The 25,559-nt window shown below is 48.6% G+C and overlaps 1 protein-coding gene and 2 long non-coding RNA genes across 66 annotated transcripts in view; 2 read left to right on the top strand and 1 right to left on the bottom strand.

Moving 5' to 3' along the window:
- LOC118378091 (calcium/calmodulin-dependent protein kinase type II subunit beta) overlaps window positions 1-19,001 on the top strand; it is an 82,693-nt gene extending 63,692 nt beyond the window's left edge. For 2 of the 13 annotated variants that reach the window (XM_052525411.1, XM_052525406.1), the window contains 6 exons: window positions 259-318; window positions 1,933-1,971; window positions 2,594-2,639; window positions 17,677-17,752; window positions 18,148-18,242; window positions 18,458-18,996. In XM_052525411.1, coding sequence (XP_052381371.1) covers window positions 259-318; window positions 1,933-1,971; window positions 2,594-2,639; window positions 17,677-17,752; window positions 18,148-18,242; window positions 18,458-18,693 — 552 coding nt within the window. In that variant the 3' untranslated portion in view covers window positions 18,694-18,996. Of the gene's footprint in view, window positions 1-258; window positions 319-1,932; window positions 1,972-2,593; window positions 2,640-17,676; window positions 17,753-18,147; window positions 18,243-18,457 lie in introns of all 13 variants that reach the window. The other 11 variants (XM_052525414.1, XM_052525408.1, XM_052525415.1 and 8 more) reach the window with 8 other exon arrangements.
- On the top strand, window positions 2,652-4,574 carry LOC127931776 (uncharacterized). 3 transcript variants are annotated; one of them, XR_008142929.1, is made up of 2 exons: window positions 2,652-3,113; window positions 3,995-4,574. It is a non-coding gene; the product is annotated as an uncharacterized LOC127931776 (long non-coding RNA). The 3 variants fall into 3 exon arrangements; XR_008142928.1 differs by lacking the exon at window positions 2,652-3,113 and adding an exon at window positions 3,205-3,362; XR_008142930.1 differs by lacking the exon at window positions 2,652-3,113 and adding an exon at window positions 3,416-3,608.
- Window positions 19,002-21,846: 2,845 nt separating the features above from the next.
- On the bottom strand, window positions 21,847-23,436 carry LOC127931774 (uncharacterized). 50 transcript variants are annotated; one of them, XR_008142899.1, is made up of 7 exons: window positions 23,337-23,404; window positions 23,173-23,213; window positions 23,024-23,105; window positions 22,840-22,989; window positions 22,635-22,798; window positions 22,192-22,327; window positions 21,877-21,952 (listed from the first exon to the last, which is right to left on the bottom strand). It is a non-coding gene; the product is annotated as an uncharacterized LOC127931774 (long non-coding RNA). The 50 variants fall into 50 exon arrangements; XR_008142915.1 differs by having other exon boundaries at window positions 23,024-23,064; XR_008142889.1 differs by lacking the exons at window positions 23,024-23,105; window positions 23,173-23,213 and adding exons at window positions 22,386-22,419; window positions 22,519-22,593 and having other exon boundaries at window positions 23,214-23,378.
- Between the last annotated feature and the right edge of the window lie 2,123 nt (window positions 23,437-25,559).

Raw genomic sequence — 25,559 nt, 5'->3', positions numbered from 1 at the left:
CGCTGCCTTCAGGGGCATAACATGTGACCAGGCGGTGGCAACACAACCACTAGACCAGCCTCCTTTCTAACCTCACCCACATCCATTCACCCATACACCCACATCCATTCACCCATACACCCACATCCATTCACCCATACACCCACATCCATTCACCCATACACCCACATCCATTCACCCATTCACCCACATCCACACCTCCTCTCACTTCTCTGTTGTGTCGTGTTTTAACCCCTTGTTTTCTGTGCACTGCTGCAGCCTAACAGCACGAGAAACAGCACAGTCACCAGCCCCAAGGGAACCCCCTCTGCTGCACTGGTACACTCCTCCTTTATATATCACTCCATCTCCCTCTGTCTCTATTCAACTTCTTTCTCTCCCTTTCTCTGTCCGTCTTTATGTCCTCAGTCTGTCTGTTCTTCTGTGTCTGCCTGTTTGCCTGTCTGTCTGTCTGTTCTTCTGTGTCTGTCTGTTTGCCTGTCTGTTTGCCTGTCTGCCTGTCTGCCTGCCTGTCTGTCTCTCTGTCTGCTTACCTGCCTGCCTGCCTGCCTGCCTGCCTGTGTCTCTGTGTCTATCTTAGTCTGTCTGCACTCTGCACCCATCACCAGCCACTTATTAGAAGCCGTTCTGTGTGTGCATGTGTGCGACTGTTTGTGAGTGTGCGCCTGTGAGTATGATGAAGCTGCATGACTTGTAAGTTATGGTTCGTCAGGTTGTAGTAGCTATAAGGTGCCGTAATAGAGTAGCGACAGCGGCTTACTGATAGAAGTGCAGTCACAAGCCATCTTCCTTTGGCGTTTTTTTCTATTTGTGGGTGACAGTGTTGGTGTGTGTCAATGTTAATCTGTGTTCTGTTTGCCCTGCTGTGAACTGTGAATCCCTAGGAAGATATGCAGGGTGGCTTTGGGTTTGATGTGGGTTCGTTTTAGGTTCTTGCCAGAGTGAGAACAAATGCCTGAGTGAGACTCGTATTTTTTGTTTCTGATATCATTTTATTAGAGGAATTCTTTGAATAACCATTTATTTCCTTCCATGAACCCTTTGATAACCCTTTCTCAGGGGGAAATCTCTCTCTCTCTCTTTCTTCATTTGAACTTGTCTTTTCTTCTCTCTCTCTTCCTCCATATCTCTTTCTCTGTCTTTTCTCTAACACCTACAACTCTGCTCTCTGTCATCCCTCTTCATCTCTCTCTCTCTGTTGTTTTCTCTCTCCCTCTCTCTTTCTCTCTCCCTCTCTCTTTCTCTCTCCCTCTCTCTTTCTCTCCCCCTCTCTTTCTCTCTCCCCCTCTCTTTCTCTCTCCCCCTCTCTTTCTCTCTACCCTCTCTTTCTCTCTCCCCCTCTCTCTCTCTCCCCCTCTCTTTCTCTCTCCCCCTCTCTTTCTCTCTCCCTCTCTCTTTCTCTCTCCCTCTCTCTCTCTCCCCCTCTCTTTCTCTCTCCCCCTCTCTTTCTCTCTCCCCCTCTTTCTCTCTACCCTCTCTCTTTCTCTCTCCCTCTCTCTTTCTCTCTCCTCTCTCTCTCTCCCTCTCTCTTTCTCTCTCCCTCTCTCTTTCTCTCTACCCTCTCTCTTTCTCTACCCTCTCTCTTTCTCTCTCCCTCTCTCTTTCTCTCTCCCTCTCTCTTTCTCTCTACCCTCTCTCTTTCTCTCTCCCTCTCTCTTTCTCTCTCCCTCTCTCTTTCTCTTTCTTTCTCTCTCCCTCTCTCTTTCTCTCTCCCTCTCTCTTTCTCTCTCCCTCTCTCTTTCTCTTTCTTTCTCTCTCCCTCTCTTTCTCTCTCCCTCTCTCTTTCTCTCTCCCTCTCTCTTTCTTTCTCCCTCTCTCCCTCTCTCTTTCTCTCTCCCTCTCTTTCTTTCTCCTTCTCTCTTTCTTTCTCCCTCTCTCTTTCTTTCTCCCTCTCTCTTTCTCTCTCCCCTCTCTTTCTATTTCTCTGAATAGGAGCCTCAGACCACTGTTATCCATGTGGATAGGAACAAGGTACATCCTTCTTCCATCCCCCCATCGTTTTCTCTCCTGTTTTCAGTTCTCTCATCCTCATCTTCTCTCGCTCTGTCCTTGGCAAGCTGGTGTGTTAGCGTATTATAGTGTGTGTGTGTCTAGCATGACTCCTGGTTGAGGAGTTTTGTGTGGGTTGTAGGTCTGGAGTGCCTGCATGCCGCAGTCATACGGACCTGAGAGCAGCTGCTTAATATAACCACACTGACACAAAACTACCCACACTACATTATGTGGAGATATTTTGTCCACCACCACCATCTTGTGGAATTAAATGGAACAGGGCTCTGTGGGTGTGCTCTATGTCTTGCCATCTGGTGGTTTCTACTGCTATAGACCACTGCATGTATGGGACAGCACACTGAATGGGGGAAACTGAGTTTGGGGTTCTCATGGATTTTAACCATAGCACTGTATGTGTGTGTCATGATAATAGTGTGTGTGTGTGTGTGTGTGTGTGTGTGTGTGTGTGTGTGTGTGTGTGTGTGTGTGTGTGTGTGTGTGTGTGTGTGTGTGTGTGTGTGTGTGTGTGTGTGTGTGTGTGTGTGTGTGTGTGTGTGTATCTAGGTTAACCTGTCACTGACATGTCTCTCTGTGTTTGCAGGATTCATCTGACAGCAACACCACTATTGAGGATGAGGATGTGAAACGTGAGTCACACACGCACGCACGCACACATACTACTATTATCATGACACATATACAGCACTATGGTTGAACACCATGAGAACACCAAACAAAGTTGAGAGAGGAAGGAGAGGCAAAAAGAGGGAGAGTAAAGAGGAAGAAGAAAGGAAGGAGAGAAGAAGGAGAGAGTAAACAGACAAGAAGGGAAGTAGAGAAGAAGAAGAGAGGAAGGAGAGAGTAAACAGACAGGAAGGGAAGTAGAGAAGAAGAAGTAAGGAAGGAGAAAAGAAGGAGAGAGTAAACAGACAGGAAGGGAAGTAGAGAAGAAGAAGAGAGGAAGGAGAGAAGAAGGAGAGAGTAAACAGACAGGAAGGGAAGTAGAGAAGAAGAAGAGAGGAAGGAGAGAAGAAGGAGAGAGTAAACAGACAGGAAGGGAAGTAGAGAAGAAGAAGAGAGGAAGGAGAGAAGAAGGAGAGAGTAAACAGACAGGAAGGGAAGTAGAGAAGAAGAAGAGAGGAAGGAGAGAAGACAGGAAGGAAGTAGAGAAAACAGACAGGAAGGGAAGTAGAAGAAGAAGAAGAAGAGGAAGGAGAGAAGAAGGAGAGAGTAAACAGACAGGAAGGGAAGTAGAGAAGAAGAAGAGAGGAAGGAGAGAAGAAGGAGAGAGTAAACAGACAGGAAGGGAAGTAGAGAAGAAGAAGAGAGGAAGGAGAGAAGAAGGAGAGAGTAAACAGACAGGAAGGGAAGTAGAGAAGAAGAAGGAAGGAGAGAAGAAGAAGGAGGAAGGGAAGAAGAAGAAGAAGAGAAGAAGGAGAGAGTAAACAGACAGGAAGGGAAGTAGAGAAGAAGAAGAGAGGAAGGAGAGAAGGAGACAGGAAGGGAAGTAGAGAAGAAGAAGAGAAGAAGGAGAGAGTAAACAGACAGGAAGGGAAGTAGAGAAGAAGAAGAGAGGAAGGAGAGAAGAAGGAGAGAGTAAACAGACAGGAAGGGAAGTAGAGAAGAAGAGATGAAGGAGAGAAGAAGGGAAGTAGAGAAGAAGAAGAGAGGAAGGAGAGAGGAAACAGACAGGAAGGGAAGTAGAGAAGAAGGAGAGAAGAAGGAGAGAGTAAACAGACAGGAAGGGAAGTAGAGAAGAAGAAGAGAGGAAACAGACAGGAAGGGAAGTAGAGAAGAAGAAGAGAGGAAGGAGAGAAGAAGGAGAGGTGAAACAGACAGGAAGGGAAGTAGAGAAGAAGAAGAGAGGAAGGAGAGAAGAAGGAGAGAGTAAACAGACAGGAAGGGAAGTAGAGAAGAAGAAGAGAGGAAGGAGAGAAGGAGACAGGAAGGGAAGTAGAGAAGAAGAAGAGAAGAAGGAGAGAGTAAACAGACAGGAAGGGAGGTAGAGAAGAAGAAGAGAGGAAGGAGAGAAGAAGGAGAGAGTAAACAGACAGGAAGGGAAGTAGAGAAGAAGAAGAGAAGAAGGAGAGAAGGAGACAGGAAGGGAAGTAGAGAAGAAGAAGAGAAGAAGGAGAGAGTAAACAGACAGGAAGGGAAGTAGAGAAGAAGAAGAGAGGAAGGAGAGAAGGAGACAGGAAGGGAAGTAGAGAAGAAGAAGAGAAGAAGGAGAGAGTAAACAGACAGGAAGGGAAGTAGAGAAGAAGAAGAGAGGAAGGAGAGAGTAAACAGACAGGAAGGGAAGTAGAGAAGAAGAAGAGATGAAGAAGGGAAGTAGAGAAGAAGAAGAGAGGAAGGAGAGAGGAAACAGACAGGAAGGGAAGTAGAGAAGAAGGAGAGAAGAAGGAGAGAGTAAACAGACAGGAAGGGAAGTAGAGAAGAAGAAGAGAGGAAGGAGAGAAGAAGGAGAGAGTAAACAGACAGGAAGGGAAGTAGAGAAGAAGAAGAGAGGAAGGAGAGAAGAAGGAGAGAGGAAACAGACAGGAAGGGAAGTAGAGAAGAAGAAGAGAGGAAGGAGAGAAGAAGGAGAGAGTAAACAGACAGGAAGGGAAGTAGAGAAGAAGAAGAGAGGAAGGAGAGAGGAAAAAAATAGGACAGAAAAAAGGGAAGTAGAGATGAAGGGGGGAGGAAGTACAGAGGACGAAGAAAGGAAGCAGACAGTGGAGTGATAGAGTGAGAGGGATAGAGGGAGAGGGAGGGGGTGATAGAGTGAGAGGGAGGGATGCATAGAGGGAGAGGGAGGGAGGGATAGAGTGAGATGGATGGATGGAGGGAGGGATAGAGTGAGAGGGAGGGATGGATAGAGGGAGAGGGAGGGAGTGATAGAGTGAGAGGGACGGAGGGAGGGATAGAGGGAGAGGGAGGGAGGGATAGAGTGAGAGGGAGGGAGGGATAGAGGGAGAGAGAGGGAGGGAGGGATAGAGGGAGAGGGAGGGAGGGATAGAGGGAGAGGAAGGGAGAGAGTAAACGAGGGAGAGGAGGGAAGGATAGAGGGAGGGAGGGATAGAGGGAGAGGGTAGGAGGGATAGAGGGAGAGGAGAGTTGGATAGAGGGAGGAGGGGAGGGAGGGATAAGAAGGAGAGGGAGGGAGGATAGAGTGAGTGAGAGGGGAGGGAAGAAGAGGGATGGATAGAGTGAGAGGGAGGGAGGGAGGGATAGAGAGGAGAGGGAGGGAGTGATAGAGGGAGAGGGAGGGAGTGATAGAGAAGAAGAGGGAGGGAGGGAGGGAAACAGAGGGAGGGATAGAGAAGAAGGAGGAGATGAAGAAGGAGAGGGAGGATAGAAGGAGAGGAGGGAGGGATAGAGAGAGGAAGGGAGGGATAGAAGGGAGAGGGAGGGAGTGATAAACAGACAGGAGAGGGAGGGATAGAGGGAGAGGAAGGGAGGATAGAGGAAGGGAGGGAGGGATAGAGTGAGAGGAGGGAGGGATAGAGGAGAGAGACAGGAAGGGTAGAGAAGGAAGAGAGAAGAGAGAGGAGAGGGGAGGGGGAGGGATAGAGGGACGAAGAGGAAGGAGAGGGAGGGAGGGATAGAGTGAGATGGAGGGAGGGAGGGATAGAGGGAGAGGGAGGGAGAAATTCTGTGATGAAGGGAGAGATAGAGGGAGGGAAGGAGGGATAGAGGGAGGGAGGGATAGAGAGGGAGGGAGGGATAGAGGGAGAGGGAGGGAGGGAGGGAGGGAGGGAGGGATAGAGGGAGAGGGAGGGAGGGATAGAGGGAGGGAGGGATAGAGGGAGGGAGAGAGGGATAGAGGGATAGAGGGAGGGATAGAGGGAGAGGGAGGGAGGGAGGGATAGAGTTAGATAGAGGGAGAGGGAAGGAGGGAGGGATAGAGTGAGAGGGAGGGAGGGATAGAGGGAGAGAGAGGGAGTGATAGAGTGAGAGGGAGGGAGTGATAGAGTGAGAGGGAGGGATAGAGGGAGAGGGAGGGAGGGATAGAGTGAGAGGGAGGGAGGGATAGAGGGAGAGGGAAGGAGGGATAGAGGGAGGGAGAGAGAGGGAGAGGGAGGGAGGGATAGAGGGAGAGGGAGGGAGGGATAGAGTGAGATGGAGGGAGGGAGGGATAGAGGGAGAGGGAGGGAGAAATTCTGTGATGAAGGGAGAGATAGAGGGAGGGAGGGAGGGAGGGAGAGAGGGAGGGAGGGAGAGAGGGAGGGAGGGAGAGAGGGAGGGAGGGAGGGAGGGGGAGGGAGGGAGGGAGAGAGGGAGGGAGAGAGGGAGAGGGAGGGAGGGATAGAGGGAGAGGGAGGGAGGGATAGAGGGAGGGAGGGAGGGATAGAGGGAGGGAGAGAGGGATAGAGGAGAGAGGGAGAGAGGGATAGAGGGAGAGGGAGGGAGGGATAGAGGGAGAGGGAGGGAGGGAGGGATAGAGTTAGATAGAGGGAGAGGGGAAGGAGGGAGGGATAGAGTGAGAGGGAGGGAGGGATAGAGGGAGAGGGGTTGGATAGAGGGAGGGAGGGAGGGATAGAGGGAGGGAGGGAGGGATAGAGGGAGAGGAGGGGAGAGGGAGGGAGGGATAGAGGGAGAGGGAGGGAGGGAGGGAGGGAGGGAGGGATAGAGGGAGAGAGGGAGGGAGGGAGGGATAGGGAGGGAGAGGGAGGGAGTGATAGAGGGAGAAGGAGGGAGGGAGAGAGGTATAGAGGGAGGGAGAGAGGGATAGAGGGAGGGAGGGATAGAGGGAGAGGAGAGGGAGGGAGGGAGGGAGGGAGGGATAGAGGGAGTGAGGGATAGAGGGGGAGGGAGGGAGAGGGAGGGAGAGATAGAGGGAGGGGGGATAGAGGGAGAGGGAGGGAGAGGATAGAGGAGAGAGGGACATAGGGAGGGATAGAGGGAGGGAGGGATAGAGGGAGGGAGGGATAGAGAGAGGGAGGGAGTGAGGGATAGAGGGAGGGTGGGAGAGAGGGAGGGAGGGAGAGAGGGAGAGAGAGGGAGAGGGAGGGAGTGATAGAGGGAGAGGGAGGGAGAGAGGGAGGGAGGGATAGAGGGAGAGGGAGAGAGAGGGAGAGGGAGGGAGAAGGAGGGAGGGAGATAGAGGGAGAGAGGGAGGGAGAGGATAGAGGGGAGGGAGAGAGGATAGAGGGAGGGAGGGATAGAGGGAGGGGAGGGAGGGAGGGAGGGATAGAGGGGGATGAGGGATAGAGGGGGAGGATAGGGGAGAGGGAGGGAGGGATAGAGGGAGAGGGGATAGAGGGGTAGAGGGAGGGAGAGAGGGATAGAGGGAGAGAGGGACATAGGGAGGGATAGAGGGAGGGAGGGATAGAGGGAGGGAGGGATAGAGAGAGGGAGGGAGTGAGTGATAGAGGGAGGGTGGGATAGAGGGTGAGGGAGGGAGGGATAGAGGGAGAGGGAGGGAGTGATAGAGGGAGAGGGAGGGAGGGATAGAGGGAGAGGGAGGGAGGATAGAGGGAGAGGGAGGGAGTGATAGAGGGAGAGGGAGGGAGAGGGAGGGAGAGAGATAGAGGGAGAGGGGGGTGGGATAGAGGGAGAGGGAGGGTTGGATAGAGGGAGAGGGAGGGAGGGATAGAGGGAGAGGGACAGAGGTAGGGATAGAGGGAGGGAGAGGGAGGGAGCGATAGAGGGAGAGGGAAGGAGGGACAGAGGGAGGGAGTGATAGAGGGAGAGGGAGGGAGGGAGGGAGGAGGGATAGAGGGAGGGAGGGATAGAGAGAGGGAGGGAGTGAGTGATAGAGGGAGGGATAGAGGGAGAGGGAGGGAGTGATAGAGGGAGGGAGGGAGAGAGAGGGAGGGAGGGAGGGATAGAGGGTGGGAGAGAGGGATAGAGGGAGGGAGGGATAGATGGAGAGGGAGGGAGTGATAGAGGGAGAGGGAGGGAGAGAGAGGGAGATGGAGGGAGGGATAGAGGGAGAGGGAGTGAGGAATAGAGGGAGAGGGAGGGAGAGGGAGGGATAGATAGAGCGAGAGGGAGGGGGGATAGAGGGAGAGGGAGGGTTGGATAGAGGGAGAGGGAGGGAGAGAGGGATAGAAGGAGAGGGAGGGAGAGAGGGACAGAGGGAGGGATAGAGGGAGGGAGGGAGAGGGAGGGAGGGAGAGAGGGGAGGGAGGGAGGGATAGAGGGAGAGGAGAGGGACAGAGGGAGGGATAGAGGGAGGGAGGGATAGAGGAGAGGGAAGGGGGACAGAGGGAGGGGAGGGATAGAGGGAGAGGGAGGGAGGGAGGGAGGGATAGAGGGAGGGAGGGATAGAGGGAGAGGGAGGGAGGGATGGAGGGGAGGGAGGGATAGAGGGAGGGGGGAGTGAGTGGGAGGGAGGGTGGGATAGAGGGTGAGGGAGGGGAGGGATAGGGGAGGGAGGGAGGGATAGAGGGAGGGAGGGATAGAGGGAGGGATAGGGAGGGAGGGATAGGATAGAGGGAGGGAGAGAGGGATAGAGGGAGGGATAGATGGAGAGGGAGGGTGGGATAGAGGGTGAGGGAGGGGGATGGAGGGAGGAATAGAGGGAGAGGGAGGGAGAGGGAGGGTTGGATAGAGGGAGGGGAGGGAGAGAGGGAGATAGAGGGAGAGGGAGGGAGGGAGAGAGGGAGAGGGAGGGAGGGATAGAGGGAGGGATAGGGAGGGAGAGGAGGGTTGTATAGAGGGGGGGAGGGAGAGAGGGATAGAGGGAGAGGGAGGGAGGGATAGAGAGAGGGGGAGGGATAGAGGGGGAGAGGGAGGGAGGGATAGAGGGAGAGGAGGGAGGGATAGAGGGAGGGGGGATAGAGGGGGAGGGAGGGTGGGATAGAGGGTGAGGGAGGTGGGATGGAGGGAGGGAGGGATAGAGGGAGGGACGGAGGGAGGGATAGAGGGAGGGATAGAGAGAGGGGGGAGTGAGTGATAGAGGAAGGGAGGGTGGGATAGAGGGTGAGGGAGGGAGGGAGGGAGGGATAGAGGGAGAGGGAAGGAGGGACAGAGGGATAGAGGGAGGGAGGGATAGAGGGAGAGGGAGGGAGGGACGGAGGGATAGAGGGAGGGAGTGATAGAGGGAGAGGGAGGGAGGGATAGAGGGAGGGAGGGATAGGGAGAGGGAGGGAGTGAGTGATAGAGGGAGGGTGGGATAGAGGGTGAGGGAGGGATATAGGGAGAGGGAGGGAGGGAGAGAGGGAGGGAGGGAGAGAGAGGGATAGGGAGGGAGTGATAGAGGGAGGGAGAGAGGGATAGAGGGAGGGAGGGATAGATGGAGAGGGAGGGAGTGATAGAGGGAGAGGGAGGGAGATGGAGGGAGGGATAGAGGGAGAGGGAGTGAGGAATAGAGGGAGAGGGAGGGAGAGAGAGGGAGAGAGAGGGAGGGGGGATAGAGGGAGAGGGAGGGTTGGATAGAGGGAGAGGGAGGGAGAGAGGGATAGAGGGAGAGGGAGGGAGAGAGGGAGAGGGAGGGAGGGAGGGAGAGAGGGAGAGAGGGAGGGATAGAGGGACGGAGGGAGGGATAGAGGGAGGGAGGGGATAGAGGGAGGGAGGGATAGAGGGGAGGGAGGGAGGGATAGAGGAGATGGAGGGAGGATAGAGGGAGGGATAGAGGGAGGGAGGGATAGAGGGAGGGAGGGAGAGGGAGGGAGGGATAGAGGGAGAGGGAGAGGGAGGGTTGGAATAGAGGGAGAGGGAGGGAGAGAGGGAGGGGGAGAGAGAGAGATAGAGGGAGGGGAGGGGGATAGAGGGAGAGGGGAGGGTTGGATAGAGGGGGAGGGAGGGAGGGAGAGAGGGGGATAGAGGGAGAGGGAGGGAGGGATAGAGGGAGAGGGAGAGAGGGACAGAGGGAGGGATAGAGGGGAGGGAGGGTGGATAGAGGGATAGGGAGGGTGGGAGGGAGGAGGGAGGGAGGGATAGAGGGAGGGGAGGGATGGAGGGAGGGATAGAGGGAGGGAGGGAGGGAGGGAGAGGGAGGGAGGGAGGGATAGAGGGAGAGGGAGGGATGGAGGGAGAGGGAGGGAGGGAGGGATGGGATAGAGGGATAGAGGGAGGGAGGGATAGAGAGAGAGGGAGGGAGGGATAGAGGGAGAGGGAGGGATGGAGGGAGGGATAGAGGGAGGGAGGGAGGGATAGAGGGAGAGCAGGAGAGGGAGGGGGGATAGAGGGAGAGGAAGGGTGGGATAGAGGGTGAGGGAGGGAGGGATAGAGGGAGAGCAGGAGAGGGAGGGGGGATAGAGGGAGAGGGAAGGAGGGAGGGAGGGAGGAGTCTTATCTAGGCACAGAAATAGCTGGATGAGGTCAACATGCCTCACACAGGAGAGGAAAGAGGAGAGAAGAGAAGGAGAGGAGAGAAGGACTGTAGCCATGTGAACTATATCTGTAGTTCTTTCTGGTGTTGAGGTTTTCATTCTCCATGGCCTGCATAGCTCTATGGAGACCTGAGTGGCAGGACTGTATATTATGGGTATGTGTGAGTGTGTGTACCATGCTAGTGGAAGGAGTGTGTGTAAGTATACTTATACCAGGCTCAAAGGATGAGTGGGGGATAAGAGAGAGATAGGTAAAAAGAGAGAATTGAATGAGAGGATTTACCACCATGAATAGCAAGCTGTCTGTAGAGTTACCAGAGTGAGCAGAGTTGAGCAGTCAGAAATTCTGTTCATCGCTGAAGAACATCCACCATTGCTCCTGGAGCACTGCTCTGGCGTTCCATCTCCTTTCCAACCGCTCATTGCTCCTGGAGCACTACTCTGGTGTTCCATCTCCTTTCCAACCGCTCATTGCTCCTGGAGCACTGCTCTGGCGTTCCATCTCCTTTCCAACCGCTCATTGCTCCTGGAGCACTACTCTGGTGTTCCATCTCCTTTCCAACCGCTCATTGCTCCTGGAGCACTGCTCTGGTGTTCCATCTCCTTTCCAACCGCTCATTGCTCCTGGAGCACTGCTCTGGCGTTCCATCTCCTTTCCAACCGCTCATTGCTCCTGGAGCACTGCTCTGGCGTTCCACCTCCTTTCCAACCGCTCATTGCTCCTGGAGCACTGCTCTGGCGTTCCACCTCCTTTCCAACCGCTCATTGCTCCTGGAGCACTGCTCTGGCGTTCCATCTCCTTTCCAACCGCTCATTGCTCCTGGAGCACTGCTCTGGCGTTCCATCTCCTTTCCAACCGCTCATTGCTCCTGGAGCACTGCTCTGGCGTTCCATCTCCTTTCCAACCGCTCATTGCTCCTGGAGCACTGCTCTGGCGTTCCATCTCCTTTCCAACCGCTCATTGCTCCTGGAGCACTGCTCTGGCGTTCCATCTCCTTTCCAACCGCTCATTGCTCCTGGAGCACTGCTCTGGTGTTCCATCTCCTTTCCAACCGCTCATTGCTCCTGGAGCACTGCTCTGGCGTTCCATCTCCTTTCCAACCGCTCATTGCTCCTGGAGCACTGCTCTGGCGTTCCACCTCCTTTCCAACCGCTCATTGCTCCTGGAGCACTGCTCTGGCGTTCCATCTCCTTTCCAACCGCTCATTGCTCCTGGAGCACTGCTCTGGCGTTCCATCTCCTTTCCAACCGCTCATTGCTCCTGGAGCACTGCTCTGGCGTTCCACCTCCTTTCCAACCGCTCATTGCTCCTGGAGCACTGCTCTGGCGTTCCATCTCCTTTCCAACCGCTCATTGCTCCTGGAGCACTGCTCTGGCGTTCCATCTCCTTTCCAACCGCTCATTGCTCCTGGAGCACTGCTCTGGTGTTCCACCTCCTTTCCAACCGCTCATTGCTCCTGGAGCACTGCTCTGGTGTTCCATCTCCTTTCCAACCGCTCATTGCTCCTGGAGCACTGCTCTGGCGTTCCATCTCCTTTCCGACCGCTCATTGCTCCTGGAACACTGCTCTGGCGTTCCATCTCCTTTCCGACCGCTCATTGCTCCTGGAACACTGCTCTGGCGTTCCATCTCCTTTCCAACCGCTCCGCTAAAAACCGCTCACTGCTCCTGGAGCACTGCTCTGGCGTTCCATCTCCTTTCCAACCGCTCCGCTAAAAACCGCTCATTGCTCCTGGAGCACTACTCTGGCGTTCCACCTCCTTTCCAACCGCTCATTGCTCCTGGAGCACTGCTCTGGCGTTCCATCTCCTTTCCAACCGCTCATTGCTCCTGGAGCACTGCTCTGGCGTTCCATCTCCTTTCCAACCACTCATTGCTCCTGGAGCACTGCTCTGGCATTCCATCTCCTTTCCAACCGCTCAGTGCTCCTGGAGCACTGCTCTGGTGTTCCATCTCCTTTCCAACCGCTCATTGCTCCTGGAGCACTACTCTGGCGTTCCATCTCCTTTCCAACCGCTCCGCTAAAAACCGCTCATTGCTCCTGGAGCACTGCTCTGGCGTTCCATCTCCTTTCCAACCGCTCATTGCTCCTGGAGCACTGCTCTGGCGTTCCATCTCCTTTCCAACCGCTCCGCTAAAAACCGCTCATTGCTCCTGGAGCACTGCTCTGGCGTTCCATCTCCTTTCCAACCGCTCATTGCTCCTGGAGCACTGCTCTGGCGTTCCATCTCCTTTCCAACCGCTCCGCTAAAAACCGCTCATTGCTCCTGGAGCACTGCTCTGGCGTTCCATCTCCTTTCCAACCGCTCCGCTAAAAACCGCTCATTGCTCCTGGAGCACTGCTCTGGCGTTCCATCTCCTTTCCAACCGCTCCGCTAAAAACCGCTCATTGCTCCTGGAGCACTGCTCTGGCGTTCCATCTCCTTTCCAACCGCTCCGCTAAAAACCGCTCATTGCTCCTGGAGCACTGCTCTGGCGTTCCATCTCCTTTCCAACTGCTCCGCTAAAAACCGCTCTGCACTCAAAAAATACAAATAAATGCTGCTCTTAATTCGCTCCATTCATTAAAATCACAGTTGAACCAAAAACCCATCTATTGTAACTTCCTGGACCTACAGTACCATTTGGTTTTGAAGGATTGAAACCAAACCATTTGATTTGAATGACAATTATTTTAATACAAATGAAAAGGTGAATGTAAGAAGTGCTTATCATTTCAAATAGGCTACATGTCGTATTAAACAGCATATAAACTCTCTAAATAGGTCAGGAGCCTGACAGGGAACCTAAGAAGTAACACAAATCTATTATTTAGTCTATACTGTATTACAGTGCATTCGGAAATGATTCAGACCCCTTGACTTTTTCCACATTTTGTTACGTGACAGCCTTATTCTAAAATGGATTCCATGGTTTTCATCAATCTACATGCAATACTCCATCATGACAAAGCGAAAACATAAAAACAGAAATACCTTATTTACATAAGTATTTAGACCCTTTGCTATGAGACTAGAATTTGAGTTCAGGTGCATCCTGTTTCCATTGATCATCCTTGAGATGAGTCCACTCGTGGTAAATTCAATTGATTGGACATGATTTGTAAAGGCACACACCTGTCCATATAATGTCCCATAGTTGACAGTGCATGTCAGAGCAAAAACCAAGCCATGAGGTCGAAGGAAATGTCCGTAGAGCTCCGAGACAGGATTGTGTCAAGGCACAGATCTGGGGAAGGGTACCAAAAAATGTCTGCAGCATTGAAGGTCCCCAGAAACACAGTGGCCTCAATCATTCTTAAATGGAAGAATTTTGGAAGCACCAAGACTCTTCCTAGAGTTTGGCACGGCCAAACTGAGCAATCGGTGGAGAAGAGCCTTGGTCAGGGAGGTGACCAAGAACCTGATGGTCACTCTGACAGAGCTCCAGAGTTCCTCTGTGGAGATGGGAGAACCTTCCAGGAGGACAACCATCTCTGCAGCACTCCACCAATCAGGCCTTTATGGTAGAGTGGCCAGGTGGAAGCCACTCCTCAGTAAAAGGCACATGACAGCCAGCTTGTAGTTTGCCAAAACGCACCTAAAGACTCTCAGACCATGAGCAAAAAGATTCTCTGGTCTGATGAAACCAAGATTGAACTCTTTGGCCTAAATGCCAAGCGTCACATCTGGTGGAAACCTGGCACCATCCCTACGCTGAAGAATGGTTGTGGCAGCATCATGCTGTGGAAATGTTTTTCAGCAGGGGGGAGACTAGACAGGATCGAGGGAAAGATGAAGGGAGGAAAGTACAGAGACATCATTGATGAAAAATTGCTCCAGAGCGCTCAGGACCTCAGACCGGGGTGAAGGTTCACCTTTCAACAGGACAGCGACCCTAATAACACAGCCAAGACCCCTCAGGGGCTTCAGGACAAGTCTCTGAATGTCATTGAGTGGCCCAGCTCGGACTTCAACACGATCAAACATCTTTGAAAAACGCTGTGCAGCGAGACTCGCCATTCAACCTGACAGAACTTGAGAGGATCTGCAGCTTGCCGTGTCAAACCCAAGAAGACTCGAGGCTGTAATCGCAACAAAGTACTGAGGAAAGGGTCTGAATACTTACAGTTGAAGTCGGAAGTTTACATACACTTAGGTTGGTGTCATTAAAACTCGTTTTTCAACCACTCCACAAATTTCTTGTTAACAACTATAGTTTTGTCAAGTGGGTTAGGGCATCTACTTTGTGCATGATACAAGGAATTTTTCCAACAATTGTTTACAGAGATTATTTCACTTATAATTCACTGTATCAGAATTCCAGTGGGTCAGAAGTTTACATACACTAAGTTGACTGTGCCTTTATGTAACAGTATAACTTTAGACCGTCCCCTCGCCCATACCCGGGCACGAACCAGGGACCCTCTGCACACATCAACAACAGTCACCCCTCGAAGCATCGTTACCCATCGCTCCACAAAAGCCATGGCCCTTGCAGAGCAAGGGGAACTACTACTTCAAGGTCTCAGAGCAAGTGACGTCACCGATTGAAACGCTATTTAGCGCGCACCGCTAACTAAGCTAGCCGTTTCACATCCGTTACATTTAAACAGCTTGGAAAATTCCAGGAAATGACGTCATGGCGTTAGAAGCTTCTGATAGGCTAATTGACATTATTTGAGTAAATTGGAGGTGTACCTGTGGATGTATTTCAAGGCCTACCTTCAAACTCAGTGCCTCTTTGCTTGACTTCATGGGAAAATCAAAAAGAATCAGCCAAGACCTCAGAAAAGAAATTGTAGACCTCCACAAGTCTGGTTCATCCTTGGGAGCAATTTCCAAACGCCTGAAGGTACCACATTCATCTGTACAAATAGTATGCAAGTATAAACACCATGGGACTACGCAGCCGTCATACCACTCAGGAAGGAGACGTGTCTCCTAGAGATGAATGTACTTTGGTGTGAAAAGTGCAAATCAATCACAGAACAATAACAAAGGGCCTTGTGAAGATGCTGGAGGAAACAGGTAAAGAAGTATTTTTATTCACAGTAAAACGAGTCCTATATCGACATAACCTGAAAGGCCGCTCAGCAAGGAAGAAGCCACTGCTCCAAAACCGCCATAAAAAAGCCAGACTACGGTTTTCAACTGCACATGGGGACAAAGATCCTACTTTTTGGAGAAATGTCCTCTGGTCTGATAAAACAAAAATAAAACTGTTTGGCCATAATGACCATCATTATGTTTGGAGGAAAAGGGGGAGGCTTGCAAACCAAAGAACACCATCCCAACCGTGAAGCATGGGGGTGGCAGCATCATGTTGTGGGGGTGCTTTGCTGCAGGAGGGTCTGGTGCACTTCACAAAATAGATGGCATCACGAGGAATGGAAAATGATGTGGATATATTGAAGCAACATCTCAAGACATCAGTCAGGAAGTTAAAGCTTGGTCGCAAATGGTTCTTCCAACTGGACAATGACCCCAAGCTTGCTTCCAAAGTTGTGGCAAAATAGCTTAAGGACAACAAAGTCAAGGTATTGGAGCGGCCATCACAAAGCACCTGACCTCAATCCCATAGAACATTTGTGCGCAGAACTGAAAAAGCGTGTGCGAGCAATGAGGCCTACAAACCTGACTCAGCTACACCAGCTCTGTCAGGAGGAATGGGCCAAAATTCACCCAATTTATTGTGGGAAGCTTGTGGAAGGCTACCCGAAACATTTGACCCAAGTTAAGCAATTTAAAGGCAATGCTACCAAATACTAATTGAGTGTATGTAAACTTCTAACTCGCTGGGAATGTGATGAAAGAAATAAAAGCTGAAATAAATAATTATCTCTACAATTATTCCGACATTTCACATTCTTAAATTAATGTTGTGATCCTAACTGACCTAAGACATGGAATTTTTATTTGGATTAAATGTCAGGAATTGTGAAAAACTGAGTTTAAATATATTTGTCTAAGGTGTATGTAAACTTCCGACCTTAACTACATGTAAATATAATATTTTGTGTCTTTTTTTAAACATATGTATTTGTAAGATACTTATTTGCATAAAATGGACAGAGACCAGTCTCAAAATCAATTATTAGTGTTTATTCTCGAGAGTACTGATCATAACACAATGTACATTGGTTTATATCCCATTTTGTCATAGCGTTTTGAATGCTGCTCCTCCTTCGCTCCGATATAATGGAAATATAGTTCACAAGCCTTCCCACATTGTCTGCCACCTCTCCCCTCCCTGGGTAGGGACAGGATGTCCTGTAAGGAACACAGCATTACAGCCAGTCTGACGATAGCTCCATTCGTTTCTAACAAGGAATAGACAGTCCTTCTAATTCTGAACGAAAACTACACACATTACATTCAGTATTATGAATATAATAAGATTCATACATGCATACAGTAACATAGTAGTATTCTGTTTACTCATAGTTCTGATTTAAATGTATACATAATTTAGTCATTATTCATAAAAATCCCTTAACACCTACAAAGAAATACATTGTGAAGCACTAGGCTGGTAGGGACATAAAGTGCTTAGCATTTAAGCAACAGTTTGTTGTATTAAATCATTAAAGTCTATAAATTGCGCATATACTGTAGTCTGCGACTGACTTAGAATTAAATACAAATGAAATGTAAAATGCCTTATTTGGCTTCAGTCAACAGTGCCTTTGAAACACGAGAAAGTCTGGGGCTTCATGCTCATGTGATGGTGCCTGGAAAGTAGGCCTGCAGTAGAGAATATCCTTTCAGCGCTTGCAGAGCCGCTGGGGATGCTAAACCCCCTTTGGGCCACTCTTGCCAGGCTGGGCAGAGATGCAGAGTTGTTTATCTGACGTTTTTCAATAGGTAGTCTTATACGTTTGTGGGAAAAAGTGGGAATATGCCAGGGCTATTGGGCTAAAATAAATTACGGCCCATTGTATACATAATAGAAAAAGAATGTACGAAAGTTTTAAGAGAACAGATTTTTGGTTTATAAATACTTTGCTACAATGACACACTTAGCTAGCCTCGTTCCCTTCTTTTAGCATGTGCACGTAGTAAGTACACCATCATACATTTGAGATGTGTCCTTAGAGATTCCACAATGATTATTTAGTTGTGGACACCACATCACTCCCTCTCTTGCTCTTGGTCCTCATCTTTGTAAGTCACCTTGATTTTGCACCTGTGTTTTTTATCAGTTTCTTTATGAAAATATTTAGTGAACTCTATGACAGTAGCTAAAGCAAGTGGCTCTAGCAGCACACAAGTAGACTACAAATGCATGCTGGGACGGGGCCGGGCCCTGAGCTCCTGAAGTGAGAGCTGCTGCAGCAAAATTGGAATTGGCCTTTGGGAATCTTGCTCTGCGAAATTTGTGGCAAAACCATTTTATTGTTCCCAACCCATGTTCACTCTGTTATTGGTTCCCCCTGCAGTGCGAAAACAGGAGATTATCAAGATCACTGAGCAGCTGATTGAAGCTGTCAACAATGGAGACTTTGAGGCCTATGCGTGAGTACACTACAACTCTCAGCCTGCACCTCACCAGAGTACTGTAACTCCCAGCCTGCCTCTCACCATAACACTAAAACTCATAGTCTGCGCCTAATTTTACCCTAAAACTACAGGTGACATTTGACCTCTGCTAAACTGCACTCACCTTTATACTCTAAATATTGTAGCAGGGATGATAGCCTGCAACTCAAATCACCATAACACTACAACTCCCAGCATGCACCTCACTATCTCGCTACAACTACAGAGGTTCTAAACTGAGATTCTTTGGTTACTCTTTTAGTCTGAGCTCAGATGATGTGTTGTGAAACAATGTGTTGTGTTGAGCCTGTTGTATTTGTTGTGTAGTCACACAATATGTTGTAAAGTGTTGTGTTGTGTGTTTTCAACAGGAAGATCTGTGACCCATGTCTGACGTCATTTGAGCCAGAGGCCCTGGGGAACCTAGTGGAGGGCATGGACTTCCACCGGTTCTACTTCGACAACCGTAAGACAACCATTACACAACGTTAAGAAAATCACTGCACAACTCTAACACAACCACGACAAAACCATTACACAACTATAGCACAACATTAAGACAACCACTAAACAACCATTACACAACTATAACACAGGCTTAAGAAAACCACTACACAACCTTAAAATAACCATTACACGACTATTATACAACCATAAACTATCTGTTCTCTCCTTTCTCAGTCCTGTCTAAGAACAGTAAGCCCATCCATACCACAATCCTCAACCCTCACGTCCACCTGATTGGTGAAGACGCCGCCTGCATCGCCTACATACGCCTCACGCAATTCGTCGACGGCACTGGCCGCCCATGCTCCAGCCAATCAGAGGAGACGAGGGTGTGGCATCGCCGAGAGAGCAAGTGGCAGAATGTTCACTTCCACTGCTCTGGAGCACCGGCCGCACCGCTGCAGCAGTGAACTGGTACACACACTCACTGTTACTAACACACACACTCATTCATTCACACGCACACCCACAGCTACACACACACACCATCAGCTACACACACACACATACTTCAGAGCTTGACAGTTATTGTTTCCAGAGTTGCTGTTAAACCTAGAATGTTTTTTTGTCTTCCAGGAGGAGTGAGTGAGTGAGTGAGTGAGTGAGTGAGTGAGTGAGTGAGTGAGTGAGTGTGAGAGAGTGAGAGAGTGAGAGAGTGAGAGAGTGAGAGAGAGAGAGAGAGAGAGAGAGAGAGAGAGAGAGAGAGAGAGAGAGAGAGAGAGGAGAGGAGGATGGAGAGAGAGAGGGGAGAGGAGGATGGAGAGAGAGAGGGGTGGGAGAGGGATATATGGAGAGAGAAAAGGAGGATGGAGAGAGAGAGAGAGAGAGAGAGGATGGAGAGAGAGAGGGGTGGGAGAGGGATATAGAGAGAGAGAAAATGAGGATGGAGAGAGAGAGAGACAGGAAAGGAGGATGGAGAGAGAGAGAGGAGAGGAGGATGGAGAGAGGAAAGGAGGATGGAGAGAGAGAGGGGTGGGAGAGGGATGAGAGAGAGAGGGATAGAGAGAGAGAGAAAATGAGGATGGAGAGAGAGAGGAAAGGAGGATGAAGAGAGAGAGGAGAGGAGGATGGAGAGAGGAAAGGAGGATGGAGAGAGAGAGAGTTGGAGAGTGAGAGAGAGGAAAGGAGGATGGGGAGTGAGAGGGAGAGGGATGGAGAGAGAGAGGCAGAGAGATGGAGAGAGAGGAGAGGGAGAGAGAGAGAGAGGAGAGGAGGATGGAGAGAGGAAAAGAGGATGGAGAGAGAGATGGAGAGTGAGAGGGATAGAGAGAGAGAGAGGGGAGGGAGGGAGAGAGGAGAGGGAGAGGGATGGAGAGGAAGATGGAGAGAGATGGAGAGTGCGAGAGAGAGAGAGAGAGAGAGAGAGAGAGAGAGAGAGAGGAAAGGAGGATGGAGAGAGATGGAGAGTGAGAGAGGAAAGGAGGTTGGAGAGAGAGAGGAAAGGAGGATGGGGAGAGAGGAGAGGAAAGGAGGATGGAGAGAGATGGAGAGGAAAGGAGGATGGAGAGAGATGGAGAGGAAAGGAGGTTGGAGAGAGAGAGGAAAGGAGGATGGGGAGAGAGGAGAGGAAAGGAGGATGGAGAGAGATGGAGAGGAAAGGAGGATGGAGAGAGATGGAGAGTGAGAGAGAGAGACAGGGGAGATGGAGAGTGAGAGAGAGAGACAGGGGAGATGGAGAGCCTGTCCCCCCTCCCTCCATTGCTACAGCTCTCCTTACTGAACAGTGCACACTACTGCAACTTAACAACACACAGCCTCAACTCCTCCTGGACACACACACACACACACAATGACTATCACTGCAACCATATCATCCAATACAAATGGCAACACACTCAAACCTTCAGTCCAGTACTCTCCCTCTGCTGTAGACCCACCCCACGGCGCAGATACATATAGGATCTACAGTTTAAATCAAGTTTATTACTCTGTTATTGTTTGTATTATTACTATTACTACTACTATTGTTGTTGTTATTATTATTATTGATGCAAGTAAGTTGTTGTTGTTATAATGAAAGTGTACAATGTCTTTAATGGTCCAGTTGATTCTCTTTAAAGGGGTTTGTTCCTCTTGTTAAAGACAAGCATGACTTCTCCAGTGTTATTTCCCAGTGAGTGTTAGTTGAGTTGTGCTCCTCCAGTAAAGTCTAATTCATACCTTACCCAACCCAATAACACAATTAACTAAGCAAAATGGCGTTGAGTTAAAATTGCGGGGATTCATTTTGATTTTTGTTTTATTTTCGCTATGCAAGTAACGTCTGTTTTCCGTACTTGCGTACTTGCGCAAAGTTTAAGTTAGGCTTAAGGCTGCTTCCTGCCTGGCGTATGAACTGAATACACATTGTATAAACCAACAGGATTAGTGCAGTTGTGTGTTTTTGCTACAGTTTAAAGTATGGAAACAGCCTACCCTCTGATGATGAACTATATGCACCACCACCCCTCCCCCTTCCCCTTCGGGGAGAGAAGATGAGCCAAGTCGATACAGCATGACCGTTGTATATTGTTGTTCTTATACTTGATTCTCGATGTGTTGAGCATTGCATACAGTCACTGATGATACAACAATACATTTGAAATGATTACACACTGTATTGTACAACTACAGTTTCATTGTGGTGACTATACTGCATTTATTTGCATGAAAATGGAAACATGACGATAAAATTGGTGTTATTGTTCGTTGTCTGGATTTTTTACTGAATGCTGGTGAACTATGACCTCCTATGTCCAACTAACTTTTCCTAACTTTGGAATGTGCATAAAATTATTTTTGTCTGGAGAATGTATACTGATGATGATGATGATGATGATGACGGTGATGATGATGATGATGATTGTAAAACATGCTTTTGAACAGGCTCTACTGCTGAGGCCGAGTGGGCAGGTCACTAAAAGTGTTTCATATGGTTATTGATGGGATTTCATTGTAAACAGATATAGTACCTATATATATCCAGGGGCCTCATTTATAAAATGTTTGTATGTAAACATCTGATCGTGAATCGTGTATGACAGAATCCACATCAACAATGTCATAAAAATATGCAATTTACATAGATTTTGCATGAAGTTTTGTGAATTATATATATTTATATTTTTTTGTGACCAACTTTATTTATAAGTGTATACATTATATAAACAGAATGTCATCATATTGTAAGAAATTATTGTACAATTGTATGATCACAGAAATGTTCTATAGTAATGTTATATAATAACTAAGAACATTTGATAAATGAGGTCACTGGTCCACAGGGTGTGTACCAGTATTATGTGTCCCTCCCTTCCTCCCTGTTGACTTGCCTTGCTGTCTCTCAGTGCACTTAAAAGACAATTCCACACAAAAACTGTCATTAGTCCATTGTTGACATCGTCCCAAAAAGTTTTGCTTGTCAGCAATGACGTTTTCAAGATATGTAACTTTCAAAGTACAGAAATCATCACCGTATGATGCATTTTTCATCATACAAAACGCATCATACGGTGACGATTTCTGTCATTTAAAAGTTACATATCTTGAACTCTAGGGGGAGTCACCATACACACTGAAGCACAGCACCTTCCATGTCGGGTTGAAAATTAGGGCTGAGCACCTTCCATGTTGGGTTGAAAATTAGGGCTGAGCACCTTCCATGTTGGGTTGAAAATTAGGGCTGAGCACCTTCCATCTACAATGTTGGGTTGAAAATTAGGGCTGAGCACCTTCCATCTACAATGTTGGGTTGAAAATTAGGGCTGAGCACCTTCCATCTACAATGTTGGGTTGAAAATTAGGGCTGAGCACCTTCCATCTACAATGTTGGGTTGAAAATTAGGGCTGAGCACCTTCCATGTCGGGTTGAAAATTAGGGCTGAGCACCTTCCATCTACAATGTTGGGTTGAAAATTAGGGCTGAGCACCTTCCATGTTGGGTTGAAAATTAGGGCTGAGCACCTTCCATGTTGGGTTGAAAATTAGGGCTGAGCACCTTCCATGTTGGGTTGAAAATTAGGGCTGAGCACCTTCCATGTTGGGTTGAAAATTAGGGCTGAGCACCTTCCATGTTGGGTTGAAAATTAGGCTGAGCACCTTCCATGAAAATTAGGCTGAGCACCTTCCATGTTGGGTTGAAAATTAGGGCTGAGCACCTTCCATGTTGGGTTGAAAATTAGGGCTGAGCAATCTTGGGGTTGAAAATTAGGGCTGAGCACCTTCCATCTTGTGGGTTGAAAATTAGGGCTGAGCACCTTCCATGTTGGGTTGAAAATTAGGGCTGAGCACCTTCCATCTACAATGTTGGGTTGAAAATTAGGGCTGAGCACCTTCCATCCACAATGTTGGGTTGAAAATTAGGGCTGAGCACCTTCCATCTACAATGTTGGGTTGAAAATTAGGGCTGAGCACCTTCCATCTACAATGTTGGGTTGAAAATTAGGGCTGAGCACCTTCCATCTACAATGTTGGGTTGAAAATTAGGGCTGAGCACCTTCCATCTACAATGTTGGGTTGAAAATTAGGGCTGAGCACCTTCCATCCACAATGTCGGGTTGAAAATTAGGGCTGAGCACCTTCCATCTACAATGTTGGGTTGAAAATTAGGGCTGAGCACCTTCCATGTTGGGTTGAAAATTAGGGCTGAGCACCTTCCATGTTGGGTTGAAAATTAGGGCTGAGCACCTTCCATCTACAATGTTGGGTTGAAAATTAGGGCTGAGCACCTTCCATGTCGGGTTGAAAATTAGGGCTGAGCACCTTCCATCTACAATGTTGGGTTGAAAATTAGGGCTGAGCACCTTCCATCTACAATGTTGGGTTGAAAATTAGGGCTGAGCACCTTCCATCTACAATGTTGAAAATTAGTTGAAAATTAGGGCTGAGCACCTTCCATTAGGGCTGAGCACCTTCCATCTACAATGTTGGTTTGAAAATTAGGGCTGAGCACCTTCCATCTACAATGTCGGGTTGACAATTAGGGCTGAGCACCTTCCATCTACAATGTTGGGTTGAAAATTAGGGCTGAGCACCTTCCATCTACAATGTTGGGTTGAAAATTAGGGCTGAGCACCTTCCATCTACAATGTTGGGTTAAAAATTTGGGCTGAGCACCTTCCATCTACAATGTTGGGTGGAAAATTTGGGCTGAGCACCTTACATGTTGGGTTGAAAATTAGAGCTTGTCCCTAAGACTTGCCCTAGCATACACACACCTTAATTGTTACAGCCATTTTTTTATTTATAAATTCGTAAATGATGTAAACCCATTGATTGTTGAAGAATATAACTTATAAATGCCTCATGAGCTTAGTTCAACTGTCTTACCCCATCAGAACCCAACATGTAAGCTTGTTTTACTCCCATGTTTGTAAACAATGTAAACAAACAATGTAAAGCCTCAAAACATGGTCGAAACTATAATTTTGAAATCGTGGATGATCAGTCCTTGCATCCAGGTCTCTGTCTGTGAGTTTGAGAGTGGTTACATTTCTCCAGGTCCATCCCTCAGTATTTTACCAAAACAAAGGCAGAAGGAACAGAGGCAGGGTGTCGCTTTGTTTCAACTAAAGATGATATTTTTCAGGCCTCAGTCACACACAGGCTCATGCACTGCATGTATTCCTGGCAGTCCTCCCCCTGTGTAGTCTCAGTAACAGGACCAGTGCTAATCAGGCCAAACAACATCAGAATGAGGTCACTCAGAGAGGTGGCATTACCTCACACGGCCATTGGTGAAATTAAGACTGTGTTTGTGTTCATCTTAGCACACTCTGGTTGCTGTTAGTCCTAACCTTCACTTTAACTCTCCTCTGAGAGTCAACCAGGGCTTGCCATCATATCATCCACTTTCACTTTCACACACACTGGTTGTCGTGGCTAAGGCGATGGACTAGAGATCCATTGGGATATTCCCGCACTTTCACAAGATGACTTTGTAAACATGAATCCAATATGATGATGAATTCTGTTCTTCCAGTGAGCATTCCTTGTGTTGTGTAACAGTGTTGAGGTGTTATCAATATGTTACCAATAAAGAGAATTCCTGTCAATGCCAGCTGTGTCTCTCTGTATGTCTATTATATCTTGTTCCTTCCAGCTGACACACACACACACACACACACACACACACACACACACACACACACACACACACACACACACACACACACACAGTTGACTCATATTGGGAGCAGAATAAGCACAATTGGCTGCAACCTAGGGCCAGGCTTATCAGCATGTGTGTGTCACTGTGTGTGCTGACAGATACAGTATATCATTAGTGGATAAGATTCGGACAGAGCAGGAAACATCTGCCTTTGTTTCTGTTATGGGACTTATATGACTAAATGATGTATACATTTAACGTAGAACTGTAACTAAACAGAATACTACCCTGTCACTGTATGAATCTTATTGTAATCATAACACTGAATAGAATGTGTGTAGTTTTAGTCAAGAATTATAACAAGGACTTTCTGTTCCTTGTTAGAAACTAATGGAGCTATCGTCAGACCGACTGGAATACTGAGTTCCTTACAGGACATTCTGTCCCCACCCAGGGAGGGGAGAGACCTTGGGCTTGTAGTAGATTGTTTAATTAACAGGTGGCAGACAATGTGAGAAGGCTTGTGAACTATATTGCCATTGTATCTGAGAGGAGGAGGGACATTTATGATGAAATGTGAGATATATAAACCAATGTACATGGTATTATGAGCAGAGCTCTCGAGAATAACTGCTATTGGTTAATGTTAATGACTGGTCTCTGTCTATTTTATGTACATTAAATAAGAACCTTACAAATTCTTATAAACGGACAGAGTGTTTTAATTTAATTGGTTAATGAACACATAGGAACTAAATTCCTCTAACAGTTTCTCAACCAGGGACAAAGTTCCCCGTAAACCTCTCTAACGCTATCACTCTACCACTGAGAGAGGTATGCGCATGTGTGTGCATTTGTGTGAGGGTGTGTTCATGCATGAGCGTACCACAATGTGTGTTCTATGTGTACTACACAGAGAGAGTGTGTGTGTGTGTGCGTGCGTGCGTGCGTGTGTGTGTGTGTGTTAATAGGTTTGTAATATTACATTTTACATTTACATTTAAGTCATTTAGCAGACGCTCTTATCCAGAGCGACTTACAAATTGGTGCATTCACCTTATGACATCCAGTAGAACAGTCACTTTACAATAGTGCATCTAAATCTTAAAAGGGGGGTGAGAAGGATTACTTATCCTATCCTAGGTATTCCTTAAAGAGGTGGGGTTTCAGGTGTCTCCGGAAGGTGGT

Source organism: Oncorhynchus keta, chromosome 9 (genome assembly GCF_023373465.1).
Source record: "Oncorhynchus keta strain PuntledgeMale-10-30-2019 chromosome 9, Oket_V2, whole genome shotgun sequence".
Taxonomy (NCBI): Eukaryota; Metazoa; Chordata; class Actinopteri; order Salmoniformes; family Salmonidae; genus Oncorhynchus; species Oncorhynchus keta.
Note: the sequence above shows the minus strand (reverse complement) of the source record. Positions and strands in the feature narration are given on the sequence as shown.